The 26981-nt window shown below is 53.7% G+C and overlaps 1 protein-coding gene across 1 annotated transcript; it reads right to left on the bottom strand.

The window, feature by feature from the left end:
• Nucleotides 1-1773: 1773 nt before the first annotated feature.
• Nucleotides 1774-22645, bottom strand: BPIFB3 (BPI fold containing family B member 3). The gene is made up of 16 exons (XM_064382169.1): nt 22583-22645; nt 21031-21156; nt 19895-20051; nt 17420-17524; nt 16855-16995; nt 15042-15105; nt 13230-13290; nt 11159-11250; nt 10862-11041; nt 8842-8895; nt 6759-6929; nt 5772-5839; nt 4270-4312; nt 3429-3492; nt 2806-2882; nt 1774-2041 (listed from the first exon to the last, which is right to left on the bottom strand). Exons 2-16 carry the CDS (start codon nt 21152-21154, stop codon nt 2012-2014), a joined length of 1431 nt encoding a protein of 476 aa, XP_064238239.1. The 5' UTR covers nt 21155-21156; nt 22583-22645; the 3' UTR covers nt 1774-2011.
• Between the last annotated feature and the right edge of the window lie 4336 nt (nt 22646-26981).

Raw genomic sequence — 26981 nt, 5'->3', positions numbered from 1 at the left:
TCCAGGAGGAATCAGCTGAGGCCAGGTCACAGGCAGCATTGAATGCCAAGCCTTGGAGCTTGGACGCTTTCCTGTTGGCACTGAGAATCCAGCCACTGTGGGGCTGTCAGTGACAGTGAGAGACAGTCAGAGGAGGTCAAGGATGGGCAAGAGTGGGATGGGATGGAAGAGAGAAGGGTGGAAATCAGAGAAGGGTGCTCCTTGTGAGAGCTGAGGAGGGACAGCTGGGGCTGTGGGTGGAGAGGACATAGAATAATGTAACTATGGTATAATAATGTAACAAGAGCTAACTGGAACTGGGGGCTTCTTATGGATGGGTCACCAGCCTGAGTGCTGGTTTAACCCTTGAAGCCACAGTGGAACATCCTCAAGTTACTGATGAAGAAATCGAGGCTCAGAGAGATTAAATGATGTGTATGAGGCCGCATGGCTAACCAGAAGCCAAGGTGGGATTTGAGCACAGGCAGCTAACTCAAGCCACTCATTTAACCACTATGGGAATCAGTAGCACTGGAAGTGTCTGGAAATCAGACACAGGAAGATAAACCTGAACATGTCACCAGGCACTGGACCTGGCATGTAGCAGGCACCAATAAATGTAGGGTGGATGAATGAAAAGAAAGGAGGAAAAAAATGACGGGGGGGAAAGAGGAAGGGAAGGAAGGAATAAGGGGGGAAGATGGATGCATGAGTGGATGGATGGATGGATGGATGGATGGATTGATTGATGGATGAATGGATGAGAGAATGGATGGGTGGGTGGGTGGATAGAATAATGGATGGGTGGAAAGTTGGATGAAAGGGTGGATGGATGGATGAATAGGAGTCTAAATGGATGGGTGAGTGGATGGATGGATAGTGGAGCGGTTGGATTGAAAGGTAAATGGATAAACGGATGGATGGGATGCTGAATGAAAGGGGGATGGATGGATGGATAAATGGATGGATGGATGGATGGATGAATGGATGGATGGATGGATGAGAGGCTGACTGGCTGGCTGGTCGGCTGAATGGATGAGTGGGGGACAAACCTTCAGATGAGCTCCAAGTCTTCCCTGCCTATTGCCTAGCCTCAAATCCTCTGAGACAGTTTTCAAAACTTGGTTGGCACTTCTTCACCCAGGCCATCCATAAGTGCCAACTTGGGGCCATTTTTCACCAAAGAGGCCCATCTTGAACAGTGGGGAGAAGCCCAGAACCTAGAGGCAGGACCCCCAGTCTCTCATCCCCACTCTGCCTCTGTGTGGCCTGGGGCCAGCCAAGCCCTGCTCTGGAGTCTCCGCATCTGCACCAAGAGTTTGGCACAGCTCTGTTCTGAGCTATGTCCACGTCTGGTGGTCAGTCAACAGGGACCCCCCCACACCACAGGGCAAGAATAAGTCTCACTCACCCTTGCTTCCTGGGTGCTAGTGCCTTTTCTCCTGGAAAGCTCCTATTCTCCCTTCAAAATTCAGCTCTGATGTCACTTCTGATAAGTATCCAAAGTCAGAGACAGAGAAAAACGCAGAATCAGAGAGACAGAGTGAAAAATAGAAGTATTTAGAGAAAGGGAGAGAGAGAGCGCTGGAGGCAATGGGGCAGGGACAGAGAGAAATGCAGAACAGGATACAGAGGCTGTTCAGGCCAACATGGTCAGCTTGGGACTCAAAGCTACAATGACGAAGCCCTAAGTCTCCTCATCTAGAAGCTCCTGCCTGGAGCTAAGGAGGGCATTGGAGGCAAAGGCCAAGGCAGGTCCTCTGTGATTGTGGAATAAACCAGTCAGGCGGTGCGGAGATAGAGGAGTCATTTACTGAAAGCTGAGGGCTTGCCACTGAGGACCCAGAGCTCTCTCTGAGGCAGTTCTACGATTAGCCAGGAAGTTCCCATCCCAAACTGGGAGTAGTGCTGCAGGGCCAGAGGGCATTTATACTGTCACCAACACTGGCTAGAGACTGGGAGGGAAATTGAGGCAGAGTGGACAGGTGGTCTCTAGAAGTCAGCAGGGAGAGCTGGTGGACATGTCTCAGCCTCAGGATGCCACGGTCAGCACAACAGCGTTCTGTAAGGAACAACCACTCTTGGTTAGGACTCTGAGCCTCTGCAATGCCTGATCCCTGCAGCCATCCTTACCCCCCTGCCCTGTACCTGGAACACAGAAGGCACTCATTAAAAGAATGAATGAATGATGACCAAATGACATCCAGTATGGGACAGGCTCTGACTTAAGGACTTAAGAGACTCAAGTTCAAGTGCTATTTCTGCTATTAATTTACTGTGTGACCTTGTGCCAGAAATCTGACCTACTTCAGCCTTGGTCCTCATCTGAGAAATGGGTACAGAATCCTCTGCTCTGCCCACCTCCCAGAGCTGTTCCACTACCCAAAGTTGTGCTGGTTTGAAAAGGATTGTAAGACCATATCAATATTCCGCAAGAAAAATTGTCATGATCTGTTGGTCATATCTCCTGCAGGCACAAGATAAGGGAGAGACAGCATATGTATTTGTTGCTGCTGGACCAGGGGAACTGAGATTCTGTGAGTGAATCCTAGGTTCCATTCTAGAGGCCAGACATGTGTCTGAATTCAACAGGAAAGAACTCCGTGATTGATTGACAATGTCTGCCATGGGCAAGTAATGGAGGAGTAGTGCACACATGTTATATATTTGCCATTCCTAAGTTATGTAATTTGCAATTCACTGAGAAATTTAGAAAATGAGCAGAGGATGAAGCAAAGCTTTCCCCTCATGCCTTCAAGTTTCAAGCAGGGCTTTCCAGAGACAAGCTTAAGGCCCATCTGGGCCACATCTGCACGGAAGACTCACCTCTATGATCACCAGAACTGAATTGGCAAAATTGACATTAAGAATCTTAGGCAGGGGAATTCCAACGTCCAGGGCCACTGTGAAAAGAGAATCATTGGAAACAAAGGTATGTTGGTGGGGAGGTCTTGTACCCTAAGGACCACTGGACCCTGCTGACCCTAGTCCACCACTTTCACTAGCCAGCCCGTTCTCTTCACAGGGAGTCAGCTTCTATTAGCAAACTCCCATTCATCCTTCTACACCCAAACAAAAATGTCTCTATTCTGTATTGTGTCAGTGGTACTCCTGTGTCAGGCCTCCTAAAGGCTTCATCAATCCCTTACACACTCTGGGTCATCTATATTCTAGTCACTTGTTTATACAATTATTTCCCACTAGACTGTGGGAGCTTAATGCAGGACTGAGGTCAGATCAGCCCTTGAAGCCCAAAGACTGGCATGATGTAGGTGCTAATCAATGCTATTTAAATGGAAAAATTGGTGCCTCGATTTCTGCATCTTGCAAATGAGGATCGACCTCTCTCTGGTCTCAGTGTCCCCATCAGAACCATGGAGAGAGGCAACAGACTAGACAATCTCATATTCAGACACTCCATGTGTCCAAAAGAGCAGAGGCTGCCATACCGTTAAGCTTTGGTGCATACACTGCCTGGACCACATGGCTGAGCCATTCTTCTAAAGGCGATTCCTGCAACAGAACACACGGGGTTGGGGGGAGCGGTGCTCAGGGGTGTGGCTTTGTAGGCAGCAGCACTCCCTTCCCATGGAGAGAAACCCAGGGGCCCAGCTGCCTCAGCCTCCCACCAAGCCTTAGGACACAGCTCCCGGCAGGCATAGGGCACTTGGCTGTCCACCAGTGATGCCACAAGAGATTCTGTGATTTAGGCTGGCTTTACCCCAGGCCCCACGGGTTTGGAAGAAATGCCTTCCTGTAAGAGTCTGTGGGGCCTGGAGGAGGGAAGTGCCTAAGAAAGAGGAAAGGAAATGCACCCACCTCCAATCTGTGGGCTCTGACCTTAGATTCCTGTCAGTTTAGGGACCCTGAGAATGTTCTAGACCCTGAGCCCATGGTGGGATTCCAGAACCTCAGAACTCTCTTGAGAAGCAGGAACCTTGGGGCTCTGTGAGCTCTGAAATGAAACTTCCTGAGTTTGGGAAACTTGTTACTTGGGTGAAGTTCCAGATTGATGAACCCTTGTGAGGGTCTAGACGTCCACAGCTTTGTGAGGTTCCAAGACCGTGGAAGATCATGCCATTCACTTTCCTAAGATGATCACTGTTTCTCTCTCTCTCTCAATCACACACACACACGTGCCCTGATATTTGCCCACTCTGGCTTATTGGGGCAGAGTTTAATCCTGAAGTCAGCTCAGCCATACGGCCCGTGACTCATGGCCACCCCCTTTTCACTCCACACCTGAAGACTCTCATCACCGCTAAGCTCCTCACCCTCCCAGGAACTTACGTCAAAGGCGTGAGTAAAAGAGGAGGCCACCTTGACACTGAGCCTGGTGGAGAGAAGAGAGATGCTGGGGGCCCCAGTTACCCCCAACCACCTGTCCCACCCCCCCAGCCTGCCCCACGATAGCCCTCAGGATCAGGAAACAGGGTTACAGGCCCAACTCTGCCTCCAGCCTTGACTCAGAGACTGTTTTCCTACCTGTAAAATGGACCCAAAGGGACCTAACTTCCCTTCTCAGGCATCATGACCACCACCACCTCTGATTCCATGGCCTTGGCACCTTCGCTGACTCCCAGCTATTTGACCTTGGGCAGGTGGCTGAAACATTCGGAGGAGTGACCCTCCCCCAGACTGAGCACTGGACACAGCGTGCCTTGCATACAGCAGGTGCTCACTCAAGGCAGCAACCCACTGGTGGATCAAATCTGGCCCAAGGGCAGATTCAGGGCCAAAGCCTGGGCACGCATCTCTACCTCCTAAAAGGCTGAGGTGTGACCTGCCATCAGGAAGTGGAGGTGCACCCAGGCAGCAGGCAAGGCTCTCTGTCAGCAATGGGGCAACAGTGGAAGGCAGGGGGGCAGGGGTAGCCTGAGGAGCTTGCGGGGGTGCTGAGATGGGGTCACAGGAGCACTGGGTGCCTGTGGGTGCAGGATGGCAGGTCCCAGCGATCTCCAGAAAAGCCCCTGCTTCCAGGGGAGGGACAGACAGGCCCAGGCCCCACCATGGTGACAGCACTGTGCCTCGAGAGCCGAGTCCCAGACTACAGGCCTGCTCCAGGGACAGCCCACCCTGTGAGCCTGGGCCAGCACAGTGCTCTGCAAACTGTAAAGTGCTGTGTGTGTAGATGGTGTTCTGCAAACTGTAAAGTACTGTGCATGTAGATGCTGCTCTGCAAACTGTAAAGTGCTGTGTGTGTAGATGGTGTTCTGCAAACTGTAAAGTACTGTGCATGTAGATGCTGCTCTGCAAACTGTAAAGTGCTGTGTGTGTAGATGGTGTTCTGCAAACTGTAAAGTACTGTGCATGTAGATGGAAGGACTGTCATCAACACCATCATCTGAGTCATTATGACTATCATGATGGATGCCTAGTTACCATGGGGCTGGGAAGAGTGGAGAAGTAACAAGTCTGCATGAATAACAACACACTTGAGTGGGGCTCCCACTCAAGGCCGGTTGTTTCTTGGTTAGCCTCTGGGGCTGCTAGCTCAGGAGTTTGGACTCCACATCCTGGCGGCAGGTTTATCTCCCAGAGACAGGTTTTCAGCAGCAAAGGGGTGCTGTGGCAGAGCCCCACTCTGGAGCCTGCTGCTCTGAGCCCCCGGCTCCTTGTCTATAACGTGGGCTAACACTGTCTCCTCCCTGGCAGGTCCTGAAGGCAAGAGGTTTCTGGGAAAACACCTGGAACTTGATTGATGCTCAAGAAACAGGAGGCAGATCCTGTCAGCCCCTAATTCTTGTTCCTAAAGACACGAACAAGATCCTGTCCCCAGGTTCCCAAGTTACCGTTCCAGAGACAGGGAGATATGCAGCTTGGTAACCGAGGGAGCCAGCTGGGCACGCAGAGTCATAACCTGCATGGGCAAAGCAGGCAGAGGTCACTCCCAGTCAGCAGAAGGAGCTTGAGGACGGGTTTGCCTCCACTGACAGGTGAATCTCTTCCATCCGTTCCCTCCACTGACCCTTACTGAGGCCCTACTGTGTGTCAGGGTCCGTGCTGGCGTCTGGGGAGGTGATTTGAAGGTTCTGCTGTTCTCTTGAACAGCAGAGAACCACAGTATTAAAATTGAGAGCAATTGGTACTGAAGGAGAGGAAGCTCTGGGGCTGCAGGAGCTTGAAGAGCCCTCGAGCCAGCCTGCAGTGCGGTGAAGGAAGGCTTCCCCGGTGAGGTGACAGCTGAATCTTGAAAGATGAGGAGTGAGTGGAGGGAAGGGGGAAATGGCACTCCAGGTGGTGGACCCGGCATGGACAAACCAGGGAGGTAGGACCGGGTAGGCTTGAGTAGCTGAGGCTTAGGGGGCCAGGACAGGCGAGACAAGGATGGGGCAGGAGGGCAGTGAGTGTCAGGTCAGGTATTTGACCATGGGGAGCCAGGGCAGAGGGTCAGGGGAGGGGCCTGCCACGGTCCAAATGTGTAAGAGGTTGGATAGAGGAAGCCGACTGCAGGGGGTGGGTCTGAGGAAGCTGGAAGGTCGTCAGGGAGACAGCTAGGCAGACAGAGGCTGGCGAGTCGAGGAGCAATGCCTGAGGTCCCCAGGAAGCAACATGGGCAGGCTGGACAGGAGGCAGATGTGACAGGAAGGACCAGGCAGGAGCCCAGGCAGGGCTCGGGGCTCAGCCCAGATGATGACAATGGTTGAGGATGCTTCCTGTGCTGGGCTATGTGGGGCTCCCACCCTGCAATCAGGCGGAAGGCATCTCCATGGTCCTGGAGCTGGTCAGCCCATCTGGAACTCCAATCCCAGGCCCTCACCCACCCCTTGACCACTCACCCCATCCAGTTCAAAGAGGGATTCAGGGGTCCCCTGAGGGACCCCGAAGAGCACGTGGATGCTGGCTGGGATGGAGACCAAGGCCTTCTTGTCGTGGAGCGTGACCATGGGAGCTTCCTTCACTCGCAGGGAGAGCAGGAGGTGCTGGTGCGGGGGCAGCTTCCCCAGGGCCTGGAGAGATGTAGGGGAGGAGCTTAGATGCCCCCAGCTACGATCAGTCAGTCAGTCAGCAAACACTCACTGAGCACCTACCAGGCACTGGGCCATGTGCTAGGCAATGAAGTTACAGCCTGAACTACACAGCCCTGGTCTCAGCCCCCACAAGGCTGACACGCAGGTGTGAGACACCCACCTGCGGGACTGCCAAATCACACTTCCTGTCTCATGCATTCAGAATCCTCCCCAGGGCCAGAGGCTCTGTGTCCTCCGTCCCCTGCCTGCCCTCCACTGCATCCTCCCTCCTACTGCTGCTCCGCATTCTCCCCTCCAGACTCACCAGCCATGTGGCTGCTCCTCCAGCTGCCAGGGATGCTCCTGGCAAGCCCCAGGGCCTTTGCACCCGCTGCTCCCTCTACCTGGAAATATCTTCCCGGAGAACCGCAAAGTTCCCTCACTTACCTCCTTCACTCAAATGTGACCTCCTCAGTGAGGCCTTGCAGAGCAGTCTGTCTAAAAGCCCCCGCCAGCGCTCCTAAGCCACCTTCACCCCTCCATTCTCTTCCACCTCCTGACACTGTTTCCGTTCTTGTTTATTTCCGCAGTGCGTCACCTCACCAGAGTGGCAACCCCTCGAGTGCAGAAGCTTCTGTCTCCCTTCAGTGTATGCCTTTGTGCAGCCCCAGCTGCAAGGATATCCTTGTCCCACTGCGGGGCCTGTTACACAGTAGGTGCTCAGTGGGTGTTAGCCGACTGCCTAAATGAGTACACAATCAGGAAATTCCGTGTCTCATAATTTCGACGTCATGGAATTCAGGAAATGACAGAAGCTGGGAACACATCATTACGTCCCTTGGGACACTCGCCTGCTGGAATTTGAGTCTAGGCTTCCTCAAGCCCAGAATCCCCAAGTGGCAGGATCATCAGGACCAGGCATCACCTGATTCCACCCTCACATGCTACGGAATCTGAAGCCACATGGGGCTCTGAAGCTGTGAGGCCACAAATGGAGACCAAAGGATTCAGCCTCCAGAGACAAGCCCAACCTCCCCGTGCTGGAGGGGCAGGCCCAGCTTGCTGGGTCTGGACACCCCTGCCTCAGTCATCTCTGCTTGCCCCATATCCCTCTCCACTTCTGCTCTCTGGAGGTTCTTCTGAATGTCTGACTCCATCGGAATCCCTTCCATGAGACTCCTATGCCCTTTAGCCAAGGGGCTCTGGAAAGCCGAGGCCCCCATTTCATTCATCAAGGCTGCTCTGATTCACCACCTTCAAGGACTCACAGAGTTGGTCCTCTGTGCCCCCAAACTCAGCTGCCACTTCCGTTCTGTCTGGTGAGAGCCCAGGCCCCCAGGCCTCTTTCGAACCTTTGTCAGAATCTGCTGTCAGGTAAGGATCTTGAAGTAGACATTTGACTTCAGGACGAATTCAGATTCTCACAGCTGGAAAGCGCTGGTCCAGCCCCAGCTGAGGGACGGAAAAGCTGAGGCCAGGCCTTGAAGTCATGTACTCACGTCTGCTAGTCAGACCTCCCTGACCCTCTCCCTTTTCTTTCCTCTCCAAGAACAGTGCCCTGAGGCTTTTCTCTGGGGACATTGAAGGCTAAGGTCAAGATGAAGTAAGGCAGTTGGAGGAAGGGAGCTCTGTAACCTGAAAAGAAATTTGTCCTTGTGTGCTAGAGAAACCATTTCTGTAGGATAAATGCCCAGCTGACTTCTGGGGCAGTCAAACCCTAATCCTTCACTCTCTAAGCAAAATCTGCTCTCAGAAAAGGATACCACGTTAGTCATTCACACTTTAGTGTAAATTTGGACTCAACTGTTCAATTGCAGTTGCCTGGAGAGCTGTATTGAGAAAAATTCTGTAGTCCATTCACGATCATCAGGAAAGAGCTACAATGGTCAAAACTCATGAGAGGGTCACTCACCTCAGGGAGCAAAGCTGTCAGGTCTGTAGTTGTCAGTGGGACATCGCTGGGAACCTGGACCCCCAATGGGAGAGAGGGTTGGTGAACACAGAGACAGAACAGGAATTCCTCAGCACGCGCAGAGTAGATTTGTTCACCATTCTTCCCCCCACCCTGCCAATTTCATACACATATCACTACGAACACCCAAGTTTGTTCTCAGCTAGCAATTACTGAGCACTTACTGCATGCCAGGCAGATGCTAGGGGCTTTGCACGCCTTTGCTCATTTCACCTTTAAAACAGCTCAAAGAGATGGGTGCCACCATTGCCCCATTTGACAGATGGAGGCACTGAGGCTCTTGCCAAGGGTCACACAACTGGTAAGTGGTGACACCAGGATTTGAACCCGGGCAGGCTAACTTCAGAACCTTTTACTCACTCTGCCAGGGCTCATGATCTGAAGGCCCAGAGATCTGACCCCAGACTTTTTGCCTTTGACCCAAACAGTATTTTCAAAAACTATGAATTTGTTTCTAGTATTTATGAATCAGGAAGTAGTATGTCAATTTTTCAGCTTCTGACTAAAAAGTTTGAAAATCTAGTCACCCTGAGCCTGTATCCTCTCCCCTCGCGGTGACTGAGTAGCAGTTGCCTGAGAAGTAGGGCACAGGGTCCCCAGTTCACGATAGTCTCATCAGGCTGCTAATTGATGATGGCCCAGCCTCCGGGGGCCCTGATGTTTGAGATCCCCCAAACTACACGTGGCCACTTCTCAGAACTGCCCTGGTCACACAGGATAAGCACGCACATAGCACCAGGATGAGGCCTCTGACGTTCCTCTCTTGCCGTGATGCTCATATGCACACACCCAATGCCCCATAGACACACGCACATCTACAGGCCGCTCAGACATGCACGTTCTTATACTCAGAGTCTCTGCCTGGCTATGACTGCTCCCATCCCCCAGCTGGAAGACACCCTCCCCCCAGTTCAGGGTCCTGTTCCAGCCTCCCAGAGGCCTTCAGAGTGCTGTCTGGACCCCACTTGCAAGAAGTTCGTGACCAACCCCTGCTTCCTTGGGCCTGAGCTATAGGTGGGAAGCCCAGGCTGAGACCAAGATAAATGCCTCTGGGGGGGCTTCTGGGGTCGGGGTTTTCCAGGATGTGAGAGGGGCCAGAATGGACAGAATAAAAGTTGGGAGGTACTAGAAGCTTCAGAACAAGGCGACTTGGTACAGTCCCCCCAGAGTTTTCCTTCCTTCCTTCCTTCCTTCCTTCCTTCCTTCCTTCCTGCCTTCCTTCCTGCCTTTCCTCTCTCTCTCTTTCTTTCTCTCTCTCTTTCTTTCTCTCTTTCTTTCTTTCTTTCTGAGACAAGGTCTCACTCTGTAGCCCAGGCTGGAGTGCAGTGGCACAATCGCAGCTCACTTCAGCTTTGACCTGGTGTCACATGATCCTCCCACCTCAGCCTCCCAAGTAACTGGGACCACAGGCATGCACCATCATGCCTGGCTAATATTTGTATTTTTTGTAGAGATGGGGTGTCTCCTGGGCTCAAGCGATCCTCCCACATCAGCCTCCCAAAGTGCTGGTATTACAGGCATGAGCCACCCTTCCTAGTTTTCTTTTCTCCCATTCAAATCTGCTCTTGAGAAAGCAGTGGAAATGTTAGCAGTTCACACTTTAGTGTGAAATTGGGCTTAGACTCTAGAAAGGCTCATCTGATGCAGGGATGGAAAGTGGGCTTCATTCCATATGCCAGTCCTAACTAATTGAAAGTGACCTCCTGGAGTGCCACGTTGAGAAGGATTCAGAGGTCTCAGTCTGGTTTAATCAGGTGGAGGACCACGATTGATTAGCAATGTCTCCCCCAAGTATGGGAGTGGACAACAGCAGAGTACACGCTCTAAATTCGTTCAACTCCATTTTATTATAGAGAAGAGAGCTCAGCAAGGCTGATCAGTGCCCAGGTCAGCACTAGCAATGCCAAGGCACAGCAGGGCAGGGAGCCTTCATCCCAGCTCCCCCAGGCACCACACTCACCAGCTCAGGGGTGATGTCCATGTCGAGGGCGCCGTTGGTCTGCAGGAGTCCAAACATGGTGCTGAAGAGGTACAGTGGCACTACTACCTGAGATGTGTGGTCCTCCTTGGGGGGCACCTTGGCTGGGGGCGGGGGCTTGGGGAAGTCAATGATGTCACCAGTTACACTCTTCACGACAGGCTGCAGAGGCAGGAAACAGGGCCGAGGAGAGTCTTGAGGTGTTCACCCACCCGCCTTGACCCAGCAGCCCCTATCTGGCCACCCCCAGCCACAGGAGAGGCCCCTCTGGTCACTCACATTGATGTCCAGTTCTATGTACTGGTTGGAGATGAGAGGCAGTGTGGCCAGAGAGAATTCTAGGGACCCGAGAGCCCCAAGGGGCACCAGGCCTGCATGGGAAAAGGAGGGGCGAGGGCAACCGCATAAGGCCAGTTCCCAATCCTAATAGCCCCTATTTCCATGTATTGAGTGCCTACTGAATGCCTGGCACTCTACTAGGCATTCGCTTGGCTGCTACTGTCATTCCCATTTTATGGATGTGGAAATTGAGGCTCAGACAGGGGAAGTCACCAGAACAAGGCCACACAATCACAGCGTTCCAAACCAGGATTCCTGTTCTCCAGAGCCGGTGCCACTAACACACTGCTGCCCTGCCTCTCTTACGTAACACCACATATAGAGACATACCAGCCCAAGTTTCTATTCTTTTCCTGGTTGTGCCTTTTTGTATGTTCCCAAACCCATTTTATGAACATGAAAGGCACCCGTGTCTCCATAAGGCACAGAGAGATGGGGTTCTGCTGTGGCTGGGGGGCCGTAAGGTGCAGAGAGACGGGGGTCTGCTGTGGCTGGGGGGGCCGTAAGGCGCAGAGAGACGGGGGTCTGCTGTGGCTGGGGGGCCGTAAGGCGCAGAGAGACGGGGGTCTGCTGTGGCTGGGGGGCCGTAAGGCGCAGAGAGACGGGGGTCTGCTGTGGCTGGGGGGCCGTAAGGCGCAGAGAGACGGGGGTCTGCTGTGGCTGGGGGGCCGTAAGGCGCAGAGAGACGGGGGTCTGCTGTGGCTGGGGGGCCGTAAGGCGCAGAGAGACGGGGGTCTGCTGTGGCTGGGGGGCCGTAAGGCGCAGAGAGACGGGGGTCTGCTGTGGCTGGGGGGCCGTAAGGCGCAGAGAGACGGGGGTCTGCTGTGGCTGGGTGGCCATGAGGCGCAGAGAGACGGGGGTCTGCTGTGGCTGGGGGGCCGTAAGGCGCAGAGAGACGGGGGTCTGCTGTGGCTGGGGGGCCATGAGGTGCAGAGAGACGGGGGTCTGCTGTGGCTGGGGGGCCGTAAGGCGCAGAGAGATGGGGGTCTGCTGTGGCTGGGGCCCATAAGGCGCAGAGAGACGGGGTTCTGCTGTGGCTGGGGGGCCGTAAGGCACAGAGAGACGGGGGTCTGCTGTGGCCGGGGGGCCTTGGCTTCCTTACTTGAGCTCTCTGGGCCTTGGTCAGCTAGTCTGATCAGGTAATAATCACATCTTCCCTGTAGAAAGTAGAAAAGTTCCTCTTCAAAGTTTCCTCTCTTGTTAAAGAATAATCGTAATAAAGGTTAAAAATAATCATCTCTTTTAAAGATTAACTTTCTTCAAAGCCTTCTTGCTTTTTACTAGTGACTCTTTGTTAAGCCCTATCCGATGTAGCAGTTAGACATAAAGGAATAAGTACGTTCTATTTCCTTGTGCTTTAACAAAGATATTTATGCTATTACTTTTCTAAGTCCTTTCGAAAGCAACTTCCTATAGCCCCTTCCTTATTTGGACTTCCTTTTTATTCTCCATTGCTTTTACCTATGCAAAAAAGTTTTAAGTTGTTAGCCAATCAAGTTTTAGTTTAGAATGTGAGGTCTGGCTCCAACCAATGGAGGTCAGACACAGCAGTGAAGCCGACCCCAGATGCGTAAAAGATAAATATGTCTGCTTTTCCTTTGTTCATTGTACTCTCATAGCAAGATAGCTAACAGGAGCACCCTTTCTGCAGAAAGTAAAATTACCTTGCTGAAAGATCCTTTGTCTCAGTACTGATTTTTCTGTGCAGCATTGAGCATCTGTTTCCAACATTCCCCGTTTCTGACAGTGCCAAGTGCACCCTAGGTGCTCAATAAATGCTGGTCTGCAGCTCCCAACATGGAGAGAACTGATGGCTCTGGGTCTGCATGCCCCGCTAGGTGGCCTCAGCCCAGGCCTCCTCTGTGAGGCTCCTCAAAGCCTGTCAGTGTGAGGAGGAACTGGAAGACCCCGGGATCCTGCCCCTTCCGGCTCCCCTTAGTACCCTACCCCACTGGGGTCATACAAGGAGGGGTAGAAGGGGCAAAGAGAAGGGCATTGAACCCCGACTTACCCAGCACAGCCCCCAGGAGCTCATTCACCACGCTCAGCACACTGTCCACCACGGGGCACAGCTGTGTTGGGGAGACGAACGTTATCGGACAAAGAAGAGCTTGCTTCGGGGACAGTTGCATATTCTTTAAATGCTTTATGGTGCTATGTGGTGCTGGGGACCAAGGCAAGGCAGAAGGCGGAAACAGACAGGGGACACACAGGTGGGAGGCGGGGGAGGGGCTGGAGCTTGAGGTGTCACAGGTTTGAGTGGGCCCGCAAGCTGGCCTCCCTTGGTTACAAGAGCCCCATTAGAAAACCCCCAAAGGTGGCTTGGGGACCAGGGGAGACACATTCCAGAGGCTGGTTTGAGCACGTGGACAGGGCCTTCCCCCAAGGAGGCAGAAGTGGCTTTGGTTCCCTACAAAGTCACAGGCCATCCCCTGCCACCCCCGGTGGGCATTGGAAGGCTAGGATCAAGACCCCACAGAGGGGCATCTCCTCTCCTCTGTCCAGAGAGTCAGGCCTGGATCTGGGGTGTCTGTCTGGCATATCACCACCTGTTCACTCCTAACCCCTGTGCTATGAGAAGAGGGAGCAAGTGGTTCGACTTTGGGAATCTGAGTCTGGGACTCACAGAACCTGAGTCCCATAACTCACTGGAGCGGAAACATCAGAGGGGATCCACTCCAGCCCCTTCATTCTCCAGCTGAGACCAGAGAAGAAGGTGACCTGTCCCAGGTCACAGCTGTTTGCAGAGAGACAAAAGACGGCTGTTGCATGTCAGGTGAGGGGCTTCTGGGGTCAGGCAAGTCACAGAAACCAGAAGGGCTGTGCTGGGGGTGGAGAAAGCAAACCCCCGGGGCACCAGCTGGGAGGGACCAGAGGTACTTCTCTCTTGCAGGAGGGAGGTATCAGGCAGCCAGGGGGGTTAATTGCACAACAGAAGCCAGAAACCTGGACTGTTCCGAGAATTCAATCTCTGAATGCTGGCAATGAAGGCTCATTTTAAAAACCTCTTTGTGTCACACAAAACTAGCTGCTGGCCAATTGCCCTAGAGGCTAAGTTAGGGGCTGCAATTGAAATGCACCCTCATCCCCTGGTGGAAAGCTGCCTGGCATGGTCCTGCCTAGGGGCCCCTCCTCCTGCTAAGCCTCTTTTTCAAATTGGCTTCCTCAAGTCCAGGGCAGTTTCGTCAACCCCAGGCTCCCATTCCTCTGCCGTCCCCACCTGCGTTCACAAGAACATACAAGGGAGAGCCAGCCAGGCCATGGGGTCAGGAGGCCTGACTGTCCTTTGCTGTCTGTGTGGCCCTCCCCTCTCCCTCAGTGACATGGGGCTTGGGCCAGAGCAGCTCTCGAGTGTGGAAGCCAGGACGGTCTGGGGCAGGCCATGGAGAGGCATCCTTTAATCTTAATGTGTTGAATTATGATGTATGAATAGATGTACGTGTTTTCCTAGACATGATTGCTGAGCACAGGGCTCAGTTTAAAATCATTAAGTGATCATTTAAAGGAAAACATAAAGTCAGTACTAATACAAATGGCAGAAACAGAGCAGAGGGTAAGAAGGAGCCTCCAATTTGGGAGCAGGGGACCCAGGCAGCCTGGAACCGCTCACTAGGGCTCGAGGGTCTGAAAGGATTATGTCAGCCGCCCCCAGACCAGCAGGCACGTCCAGTAGGCCCATCAGCCGGCCCGGATGGGATTACCTGGTGGGCGTGGAAGGGAAGTACAGCCTAATCCCGCCTGGCGCCCAACTTTACCCAAAACCCCGGAAGGAAAGAGGCCCAGGCCAGGGGAGGGCACGCTGGCCCATGGCCCCCGCACTCACCAGTCCCGGAAGCACCTTGAAGAGTGTCTGTTCCACGACCCCAAAGAGCGGTGTGGGCAGCAGCCTGAGCAGAGAGAGACACGTGTGGGTGCAGCTGTCAGGCGGGACAGCTCCACCTGGATGACAGGGCCGGTAGGGGCTCTGAGGGCTCTGGATTCCTCCTGTCTCTTCTCTTAGGGGTGGAATTGGCTGGGGCTTTGGAGATCTGAGTTAAATCCTGGCTCTACCTCCCCAGGGTACCCAAGGGGACGGCTTCATTTTCTCCAACTGTACAATGCCCACCTTAGAGAGTTACTGCTGTCCAGGTGATATGGGAGTGTGTGTGTGGCCAGTGTACAATCCATGCTCGATAAGTGTCTGTCTCCTTTGTCCCCCCAACACTTGTAGATAAGAGACATTTAGGCCCAGAACAATGGTTGTTATTGGGCCCCCAGAGTGGGGGTTCAACAAGTATTTCTTAGGTGAATGAATGAAGAATGAATGAATGAATGATAGACTGAGGATGAATGCATGTAGATGGGCTCAGGTCTCCTTGGAGACCATGGGGGTGCAGAGTGGCAACCACAGAGCCCCAACCACAGGACACCAACACCATCCCGGGCTCCACTCCTCCCCAGAGCCCCTCCATCCCCAAGGAACGGGATGAAACCGCTGGAATTTAAGGAGCCCAAAGCCCTTGCATGGAATCTCATTCTTAGGGCCCTCCTGGAGACAGGGGCAAGCCAGTCACCCTGTTCCTGGGAGCTCACACAGAGCTGCCTGATGACGCCTCCACTGCTCAGAGTTACCCAACAAAGATGGGGCAGGGGCTGGGATTGGGCCTGGAGGGTGGAAACGGAAGGGGGACACAAGTGGGCGGCAGTCAGGCGCAGGCTCAGAGTGGTGGCGGAGGCCTTGGACCCAGTCAGAGAGCAGCCCTTCTTCATCCCTGCCGGATCTGAGCGTGTGACCCTGGGCGAGACCTCTGGGCCTCCATGGTCCCATGAAAGTGGTGATTCAGAGGCCAGGCATGGTACTCATGCCTGCAATCCCAGCACTTTGGGAGGCTGAGGAGGGTGGATCACTTGAGGTCAGGAGTTCAAGACCAGCTTGGCCAACACGGTGAAACCCCATCTCTACTAAAAATACAAAAATTAGCGTGGTGGTGGGAGCCTGTAATACCAGCTACTGGGGAGGCTGAGGCTGGAGAATTGCTTGAATCTGGGAGGTGGAGTTTGCAGTGAGCCGAGATCATACCACCGCACTCTAGCCTGGGCAATAGAGCAAGACTCCTTCTCAAAAAAAAAAAAAGTGATGATTCAACAAGGTGTAGGGAGTGCCACCGGGACAGGCCCTGGGGAGAGACTGAGGTCATAGCACCTTCCAAATCATCACATCCAGCTGCATATATACAGATGAGGGCACTAGGGCCCAGAATGGGCAGTGGGTCTCCATGAGGTCACACAGCAAATCTGAGGCAGAGTTGAGTCTCTCATGTGCTGAGAGCAGGGGCTGAAATCCCGCAGATGGAGGGACACCAGCCAACCCTGAGCTCGCTCTATCTGGGAGAGAGGGGATGGCAGGATCCAGGCAACCAGACTAGGGGAATGCCCAGGAGTGGGTGGCTGCAAGCTGTGGATTAAGCTGGAGTCCCTGTCGGGGTGGGGCTCAGTCTGTCGGTCTGCACAGCGGGTTGAACCCGGCGGGGCAGGCCGGGGTGGGATGAATTCAGGCCCACGCAGCCGGCAACTCCAAGGAGACCCGGGAGACACTCAGATGCGTGCGAAATGATCCCGAGCAGGTCAGGGTTGCGGGCTGGAGCCTGCAGACTCACCCCGAGAACAGGCTGATATGGCCCAGGAGCGTGCTGCAGCGCTTGAGGGTAAGGATGGGCGTGCCCCGCGAGCTCATGCCCAGCGCCACCCGCGACGACACATTCACCTCCGCCGCCAGCTGCAGGAGGCCCCCAAGGGGGCTGCAAGAAAGGACCCTGGGGGCGTGGCCAGGCGGCCAGGCCCCACCCACCAGGGTCGGTTGGGTCCTGAGAAGAGGCGGGTGGGGTGGCCCTGCAAGTGGCCTAGGCCCTGTGTCCTCTTCTCAGCCTCTGCCTCCCTGCCTCATTTTGCACTTCCCTGAATCCTCTTCCCTCGCCCTCTCCGGTGAGCCTGGGCAGTGGGGTCCGGGACTGGAGGAAGAGCCAAATGGAAGTCCCTGGGGAAGGGTAATGGCATAGAATCCAGGGGAAACAGTAGGATTGGGAGTCCCTTAGGAAGGAAGTAGGGTGAAAGGAAATGGGAGGTTCAGAGGGGTGGGAGTGGGGGCACAGCAGGGTAGGAGTCTCCAGCAGGGCAGGGGTGGGATTCAAAGCAGGAGGGTAGAGGTCCCCAGGGCACACTCACCCAGAGCAATGCATGCCCACTTTGGTGTGCAGGTTCAGCTGCACCCCAAACCCCGGTAGCAGCTTCAGCGACACCTTCGGCAGCGTGAGCTCCTCAATCTTCAGACTGGGATGGGAGTCAGGGAAAGGGTGGCTCACTCCCAGACACCCCCAGTGCCTGCACCATCCCAGACCAGGAGGCGCCCAGAGTGGCTCTTAGCGGTGTCCCCACCTCACCTCAAACCCACAGAGCCAACTGTGAGCCCTTGGCCTCGCTGCTAATACTTCACCTCTCTGGGCCTCAGTTTTCTTATCTGTAAAGTGGGGCCATACTAGTTCCTACCTCACAGGGGTGCTGCAAAGACAAGTGAGATAATTCCAGTGCAGAATCTGGCACCGTGGGTGCTCAACAAATGTCCTGTCATCATCACCCCTGAAGGCTCGAGGAATTAAAGTTTTTCCACCCTATCCCCACAGTCTCAGCCCTGGTTTGGTTTCTGGCCGTGACATTGCCCCCTGCTACACCCCACACACTCACACAAATGCAGCCCAGGTGGGTTCTCAAACACAGCTCCTCACAAGTCATTACTCTCTGTCCTCTGGGTCTTTGCCAGGCCATTCCCTCTGTCCGGAACCCCCTTCCCTTGCCCCTCCTTCCACTCTGCATCCCTCTGCAGCTGCTGACTCCTCTCAGTTCACATCCACTCCTCCAAGAAGCCTTCCATCCTGGATTTCTGCCTTGGGCAGATGCCCTCTAAGCAGCTGTCCCACCCTGCCTGGGCCACCTCCATCACTGCCCTGAGCTCATGGCACCTTCGCTGTCAGGTTCTACCACCTATGAGGGGCTCTTCAAGGCACGGACAATGCCAGGTTCATGTCTCAGACTCCAGCCTCACTGAGAAGGGGGATTTCACAGTGGAGGGAGAGTGAAGATTGTATTACTAACACTAATAGTACCTATCCGACACTTACTGTGTGCCTGGCTCTATTTCAGCTGCTTGCCACAGATTAACTCACTGTCCTGGCAACCGCCCTGTGAGTAGCTGCTAATACTGCAGCCAGTAAAAGGCAGATGGTTCAAACTCCAGCTCTGCCACTAACTGACTGGATGGCCTTGGGCAAGTCACATTGCTGCTCTGTGCCTCAGTTTCCCCATCTGTAAAATAGGGACATTGACAACACTGACCACAGAATGACACATAGTGAACCTCGAGCAGCAGCAGCATTTACCAGCCCGCCTTCCAGACACCATGTTCTGTTTTGGGAAGTGAACACCCGTCTGCCCTTCTGCTCCCAGCACCCCATTGCCTCCTGTCCAGTGACTCTGCTCCATATGCTGGGCTTCAGCCTTCCCTGGGCCCTGTCGTTTGACCTTCCCCTAATTCGCCTGCCAGCCATAGACTGGTTTCTACTGGACTGGGCCAGGCAGAATGGGCTGTGATAAAACACACAGACACATTCCCCTCTCCTCCCCTAGCTGGGTGTGCTTGGGCGGGTCACCTCACTTCCAGGAGCCTCTATCTCCTCACATGTAAATGCAGTTCATAATAGTCCTACCTCTGGGCTCAGTGAGATAATTCATTTTCAATGCACAGGCCAGACACACAGAAAACCCTGACTAGGTGGTCATTGAGTTAATACGTAATAGCTACAATGTGATGCTCTTCATTCATCTATTCAAAACTACTTCTTGAGGCCAGGCACGGTGGCTCATGCCTGTAATCCCAGCACTTCGGGAGGCTGAGGCAGGAGATCACCTAAGGTCAGGAGTTCAAGACCACCCTGGCTAACATGATGTAACCCCGTCTCTACTAAAACTACAAAAATTAGCCCAGCATGGTGATGGGTGCCTGTAATCCCAGCTACTCGGGAGGCTGAGGCAGGACAATTGCTTAAACCCAGGAGGTGGAGGTTGCAGTGAGCCGAGATTGCACCACTGCACTCCAGCCTGGGTGACAGAGTGAGACACTGTCTCAAAACAAACAAACAAACAATACTTTTTGAGCATCCACTGTGTCCCTATTTATGATCCTGGGGACACAGCAGTGAACAAGTCAAACAAAATCTTACCCCTCCTGGGGTTTGTAATCTAGCAAAGGAGACAAAAAAAAACAAACCTGTAAAACGTATGGTGGGGATAAGAAAGGGCTAATCAGGGCAGACCTCTTCGGAACGGACGCCCGGGAAAGGTGAGAGAGGGAGCCATGCAGATAGCTAGATTAGCCCAGAGAGACTAAGCAACTTGCCCGAGGTCACACAGTGAGTAACTAGTGTTGAGAGCGCTCAGCCGCAGTGGCATCCTGCCGTTCTCGCCCTGCCAGGCATGCAGTAGAGTCATCATTCTTAGACCTGGGTCACCAGCCTCCCACACCACCCTCTCTGCCTGTCAGACAAATTAAAAAGAGCGAATCTCTCCTCCATTCCCAGACGCAGAGCCAAGTCTTCCTGTGCGCATGCAGCCGGCGGGCAGTCAAAAGGCTCCCATAGGGGGACTCACCCAGAGAGCTTCTCGACAACGCCAAAAATCCCTCCGTGGCCCAGCAAGCCGCCTCCTCCAAGCAGCCCTCCTGAGCCCAGGAGGCCCTGGTTCACGGCTGTGACAGATCCCAGCACATTCTGCAGAATGGGCCCCCCAACCAGTGAGTTCTGGATGGCTGCAGAGAGAGTGGAAGCAGGGAGGTATGAGAAACTCCAACCTTATCCCCAAGACCGTGGCAGCTGCCTCCTTCCTCTGAGATTGAGTAGGCTTCTTTTTTAAAATGGAATTAACCCAGAGGTTACACTCAAATGGTGGAACCCACTAAGCCATAACAGCCTCTCACTCCTCCCGCAGGGCCTGTGCCACCCTCCCTGCCTGGCACACATGGGAGGTATGCAGTAAGCATTTGTAGAATGAATGAGCAAATCTCATGACAATCCCTTCATTTTGCCAGGGGGGAAAACTAAGGCTCAGAGAGGGGCAGAGACTTGCCCAAAGTCACACAGCAAATTGGGTTGGGGCCAATAGTGTAACTCGGGCTCCTGATCCTGCAGCACTGAAAGGGAAGGCAAAGAAGGGGGAGCTTGTAGCCACCAGGCTCGATCAAGCTGGAGGAGATGGCCCCTGCTTCTCTCTTGGGCATTCCAGGCCTGACTCTACAGACTGTGCGAAGGGCAGGATGGAGGAACAGCGCTGTGGAAGCAGGGGCAGGCCAGGGGGCCTCCCTGAAGCATTTCCTGTGCACGACCCATCTACTCCATCCCTGAGACTGTCACCACGAGCCACTGGGCTCTGTAGTACCAAATGCCAAGTAGAGTTCTCCTACCCTAGTGGTGTGAGGCGGAGACACTGGCCTAGCTAGCACCCTCTTCTTGACCTCCTCAACCTCACCCTGTCCCTGAGCCACACGCAGTCCCCACACAGCCTCAGCCATTATCACCCAGTCCACCTCCCAGGAGAGGGAATTCATCACCCATTCAGGCCTGCGAGGGAACCTTCCACTCTTGCACAGCCACTCCCAGGTGAACGTGCTCTCTAAGCAGCTGGGATTCACGACCTGCTCTTAACTGCTCTTAAAGCAGACGCTCTAAGCCTGTAGATTGAGTCGTTGACACTGCAGCAGCCCCCTCACAGACTGCCCACCTGGGGCTCACCTTTGCCGAGCTCATCCTTGTCAATCCGAGCGAGCGTGCCCACCGTCTCTAGCAGCCCCTGGCATGGAGTCGCCAGGCCCCAGAGCAGAAGCAGGGACCACAGGCCCAGCATGGCTGGCTGCATACCTATAAGAGGCAGAAGGAGAACTCTGAGACACTCCTCCTGCCCAAGCCTTTCCCCTCTCTGTTCCCATCACCACCCTTCCCCCTCCCTGCCCACCTGGCACAGCCCAAATCCAGCTTCACTCCCAGGAAAGCCTTCTCCTCCCAAATGCAAGCAGGGCTAACAGGCAGGTGGCGCAGTGCAGCTGCCAATGAGCTCGTCTCCAGCCTCTTTCCAAGCCTCTCCCTCATTGGGTTCCGTTTCTCAGAAGGGAAAACCGAGACTGAAAAGAGTAGGGGACTAGACCGACGCCACAGAACTAGTCAGCGACAGTCAGAATTCAAGCCTGAGTGCATCTGACTTAAAAGTCGTAGTCCTCAGCGGCCCAGTGAGCCTGGCCGGGTGTCCGAAGTGACAGCTGTAGACAGAGGGGCTTCCCCGTCCAGGACAGCAGGATGGGAGCTCTGTTTCCGGGTCCTGCCTCCCACTGGCTCATGAAGCTGTTTCAGAAGGGCCTAGCTGACTGGGGACACCCAACACTTAGACAACGTGTCCTGTCTTTCTCCTTCCCCCACCGCCCCCCAAATCTTGTTGAAAAGGGAATGGGGTGGCAGGTGGGGGCATGGCTAATCTGCTAAATTCAGAGTGGGATTTTTCTTTAAGGAGTTTCCCGTTTGCCCACCCAATCACATATCCATCTATGCCCACCCGTCACACCTGCTTAAACCCTTCACTGGCTCCCCACTGCCCTGGGGCAGAACCCAAGCTTCTTGCCATTACCCACAAAATCCCTGCCTGCCTCTTCAACCTCCTCGACCTTAAATAGGCCGGGCCCCTTCCCACCCCAGGGCCTTTGCACAGGCGGTTCCTTGTTAGGAAGGCTCCTCCCTGGTTCTTTGCATGGGTGACTCCTTATCATTCAGCCTCCCTGGGGAGGCCTCCCTCCTTCACTTTGTCTAAAGAAATCCATCTGTCACTGAACATCACCGGGGATATTTACTCTAAGGTGCTGATCTCCATTTGCAATTATGCATCTGTTTGTCTTTCTCATTTCTCTTCCCTGTAAGCTCCAGGAAGGCAGGGACCGTGTCTAGGGTCTCTGTGCGTGGTTGTGTGACAGAAGAGGTGTCTGCTGTGGGAGCGGGGTATAAATTCAGCAGCGCGTCACTCACCAAGAGAAAAATGGGTCCCCCTGGAACCCCCTCCCTAGGGTCATCCTATGGACAGGAGCCCCAGCCCACCCTCCTGCTGTGAATGTATACAAGCCTTGGCTCGTCCCTGGGTCCCACATCTGTAACACGGTTTTCTCTTCGTCCACCCTCTTGGTACCCTCAGTGTCCTCCTAGGGCAAGTTCTTTCTGTGCCCGTCATCCGTATGGGAGGGTGGAAGGTGGTGGGGTCAATGTCTGGGCATCAGGATGAGCCCAGGGCTGCCTCAGGCTGCCTTACCCTTGCTCCTGCAGCTCCACAAGGGATGCGTGGGGGCTCCCGGCCTCCTGTCGGTTCCTCCACCCACCCAAGCCGAGGGATGGCCCTTATATGCCCCACAGCTCTGCGGACACAAAGGGGCCACTGCCGCCAGAAACCCGTCAATATGTCATGTCAGAAGCAAACTGCGGTTTTCCCCGCGGGCCTGGGCTAAGCCTTCCTTCTTGGAGGAGAGTAAGGGGACTGGGGTCAGTGCCCAGGAGTGGAAGTGAAGGCGTGGGGGCTGCACAGATGGCCACCTCCCTCAGAGCCAGCGGTGAGAGGTGGGGCCCTGCCACCCACCCGTTCAGCCACCTACTGGGCTCCCTGCAAGGCTCCCCAAGAGCCACACTTATGGCACAGAATCCCCCCTGCCTCCCCTGCCCCTTCCCCAGTGAAGGCCTAGGGAGGGAAGGAAGGGAGGATTTAAAGCTGCTGGGTCTTCTAAGCTCCCCCACCCCCACCCCAGGCCTCACTTGGAGAGGGCTAGGGACCTGGAGACAGGGACTCTGGGCAGACTTGGGGGAGGGGCATCAACTCCACCCCCACCTCCCAAGGCTCAGTATCCACGGAATTCCAGAGCTTTGTCCCCTTTCTGAGGGTGATCCAGATGACAGCGACGAGAAATGCATCCATTCATTCACTCCGCAGGCATTTGTGAGGCACCCACCATCTGCTAGATGCCGGGGAGATCGAAGGAAATAAAAGAGACAAAGTCCCCTGCCCCGAAGGAGCTGACCGGTGCAAATACAATGCAATTGAAAACTTTCTAGTAGCCACATTTTTTGAAAGGTAAAAAGAAACGGGTGAAATTAATTATAATATTCTAGTTTATTTACCCCTACCAAATCTAAAATATTCTCATTTAACATATAACCAACAGAAAATTATGAATAGGGTACTTTACTTTCTTTTTCTTATACTAAGTTTTCAAAATCTGCTTACAGCACACCAGGATTTGGACTTGTCGCATTTTAAGCAATCGCCTTGTGTGGCTATTGGCTGTCGTATTGGACAGCACAGCAATTCAAGAGACAAGCACATAATACAGTAAGTCAGGGCAGGGCACGGTGGCTCAGGCCTGGAATCCCAGCCTGGCCGACATGGTGAAACCCCTACTAAAAATACAAAAATTAGCCAGGTGTGGTGGCTCAAGCTTGTAATCCCAGCTACTCAGGAGGCTGAGGCAGGAGAATCGCTTGCACCTGGGAGGCAGAGGAGCTGAGATCGTGCCACTGTTCTCCAGCCTAGGCAACAGAGTGAGACTCTGTCTCAAAATAAGAAAAATACTAAGTTGGAAGCTAACGACAAAAATAAAGCAGGAAAGGGGCTCAGGATTGTGGGGAGTGGGTACCGTTTTCAATAGGGTGGTCAGGGGTGACTTTAGACCCAAAGGAGAAGAGGGAAGGAGTCAGACATCTGTCTGGGAAGGGCCTGCTGACCAGAGGGACCCCCACACAAAGGCCTAGGGGGTGTTCCAGGAACAGCAGGGGGGCAGTGTGCTTGGGAGTAAGAGACTTGGGGCCAACGATGTGTGATGAGGCCCTGGAAGCCACTGTGTGGATTTATAGACTTTGGCCTTCATTTGCAATTCTTCTGACGGCACCAGCTCAGGCATCCCTTCCTCCAGGAAGCCTTCATGAACGCCAAGCTATGTGAGGTATCACCTCTGAACTCCCACAGTCCCCTGGGATTTCCCCTCTCAGCATCTGTGACATGTCAAGCTGTCGCTGTCTGCAGCTCTGTGAGTCTGTGGGTCTGTCTCCTGCCTGGAGCCCTGAACCTCTGCCTGCTGAGCTGGGGAAGAAGGATGGCATTTACCTGGTTTACCTCAATCATCTCTAAAGCCCTCACCCTACAATGTTCAATCACACCACACTTTGTTTAAAAATAAACTTTTTACTGAAATCTAAAATATGTCCAAAAAAGGGGCACAGATCACAGGCATACAGTGTGATGAATTTTTACAAATGGAGCCCTCTCAAAGCCCTCTTTGTGTCCATCCCCTCCAAGTCACTGCCTGCCCGGGGGTGACCACTGTCCTGACCGCCAACCCGGTGCTGTCCAGCGTGTTCCTGGGGGTCACTAAGTGCAATTGCAGTGTGCTCCATGTGTGCGGCTTCCTCGACCCCATTGCGTGAGACAGTGACTGCTTCTTCGGGCTGTGTACTACTCCACTGTGTGAATCCCCACAGTTTGTTTATTCGTTCTCCTGACCAGAGGCTCCTGTGTTTTCCAGGTGTTGGCTATTATGAATGAAGCTGCTGTGAACACTCTTCTTTTTCTTTTTTGAGATAGAGTCTTGCTCTGTCACCCAGGCCAGATTGCAATGGTGTGATAGCTCACTGCAATCTCCGCCTCCTGGGCTCAAGTGATTCTCCTGCCTCAGCCTCCTGAGTAGCTGGAATTACAGGCACATGCCACCACACTGGGCTAATTTTTGTTTAGTAGAGATGGAGTTTTGCTATGTTGGCCAGACTGGTCTCAAACTCCTGACCTCAAGTGATCCTCACACCTCAGCCTCTCAAAGTGCTGGGATTATAGGCGTGAGCCACCCTGCCCAGACATTTGTTCTTATTCTTCATTTCTTTTGGGTAAATAGCAAGGAGCGGAATTGCTGGAGCACAGCATGCATGTGCATGTTTAGCTGTTCTCACTATGGCCACAGTTCCCCTAAGCATCATGCCATTGCACGTGGTCACTGCTGCTACCACACAGACTCGTCCAGACTGGGTATCCCCAGTGTTTTTAAGCCATTTGTTTGAAGAAAGAGGAAAGAAAGCTAACACTAGCATTTATTGAGCACATACGGTGTACCAGGCACCTGCTGTATGGGAGCACCTCTAGTCACCACAAAGATCCAGTGAGGTCAGTGAGGTCAGTGAGGTCACTAAGTGCAATTAGTGACCTAGTTATTTCCTCTTCTTACACTCAAGGAGCCAAGGCTCAGCAAGGGTAAGCAGCTTGCCGGATGTCACACAGGAGTCCAGCCAGACTGTCTAACACTCATCCTCTTAACCACTGCCCAGCCTAGCCTCTTGGAAGAGAGAAAAATGCTACCTAGTTTCTGGCCTGCCTTGTCTCTCCTCCTCCTTCCTGATTCTCCACCCCACAAGGGACTCTGATGCCCCAGTAAGCTCCCCAGGCATTCCCATATCCTCTCATTCACCAAAGCCAGGTCAGAGATTAAGCCTGCACACAGGAAGGGATTCATTAAAATACATATCTCTGGGCCTCACCTTTGGCAACACTGACTCCACAGATGAGGGCCTAGGGGGACGTTTAACAAGCTCCCAAGGCAATGTGATGTGCAGCCCTTTTGAGAGCCCTGGTGAGGGTTATGGGGAGCCAAGGAAGGGATTAGAGCAGGGGAGGGACTTGATGAGAAGGACTACCTCTGGGCATTAGTTCCTAGAGTGAAGGCTCTGGAGCCAAAATTCCTGGGTCCAAATTCTGGCTCTGTCACTCACTATTGAGTGACTTAATTCACAGAGCCACAGTTCTACAAAATGGGCTTATATTGAAGGTGGCCACCCTCACCTAATTGGTATGGCCATGAGGACAGGTATCCTGGAAATGAACTTTAGGGCATCAAGGGAGGGGAGCCAAGGGTGCAGATGGTGGTGAGACCTGGGAGGCCTCTCCAAGCTACTTGAGCTGGGAGTGGGCTGGGAAAGGAGAAGACAAGGTAGAAAAATGCTGCCTAGTTTCTGGCCAGCCCCGTGTGAACACAGGTGCGGGGAACATTGTGCCGTCTTCATTTTCCCAGGGTGAGGCTGTCTGGCAGGTCCCTGGGGGTCGATAGCTGTGAGTCCAGGATCTGCTCCCTTCTCACTCTGTGGTATTGAGCCTCAGTTTCTTGAAAGAAGGACACTGCATTCCACTGTGGAGTGTGGTGTGGTGTGAAGGAGCGAGCAAGAGACTTGGACTCAGAAAACAGGGTTCAAGCCCAGCTCCATGTGTGCCATGTGCCCTTGTGCAGGTCGCTTCATCTCTCTGGGCCTCCACTTCCTTATCTGGGTTGGAGGAGTCTGGGAGGTGAGTAGTGCCCAGCAGACCTCCTATCACTGCCTCCCCAGAAAGTGGGGTCATGGAATAGGACTCCCTTGCCAGTCCAGCCTGCATTTTCTGCTCAGGGTAAATCTGGAGGAACTGACCACTCAAAGACTGTTGAAGTCAGATTAGAGATCAGAGCATCCAACCCCTTCCTCATTGTAAAGATGAGTAAACTGAGGTTCAGAGAGGAGCTGTGGCTTGTTCAAGGGCCAGGCCTTCAGACCCTAACAGCTGGTGCCTTGGCTTCCCCATCAGCACACTGGGCCTGGAGAGGGTGGCAGCAAGGCTTTAGGTAGCCATAGGTGTGCTGTGGGAACATCCAAGG

This window comes from Aotus nancymaae, unplaced genomic scaffold, assembly GCF_030222135.1.
Source record: "Aotus nancymaae isolate 86718 unplaced genomic scaffold, 86718_ANA_hifiasm-v0.15.2.pri h1tg000029l, whole genome shotgun sequence".
Classification (NCBI taxonomy): domain Eukaryota; kingdom Metazoa; phylum Chordata; class Mammalia; order Primates; family Aotidae; genus Aotus; species Aotus nancymaae.
Note: the sequence above shows the minus strand (reverse complement) of the source record. Positions and strands in the feature narration are given on the sequence as shown.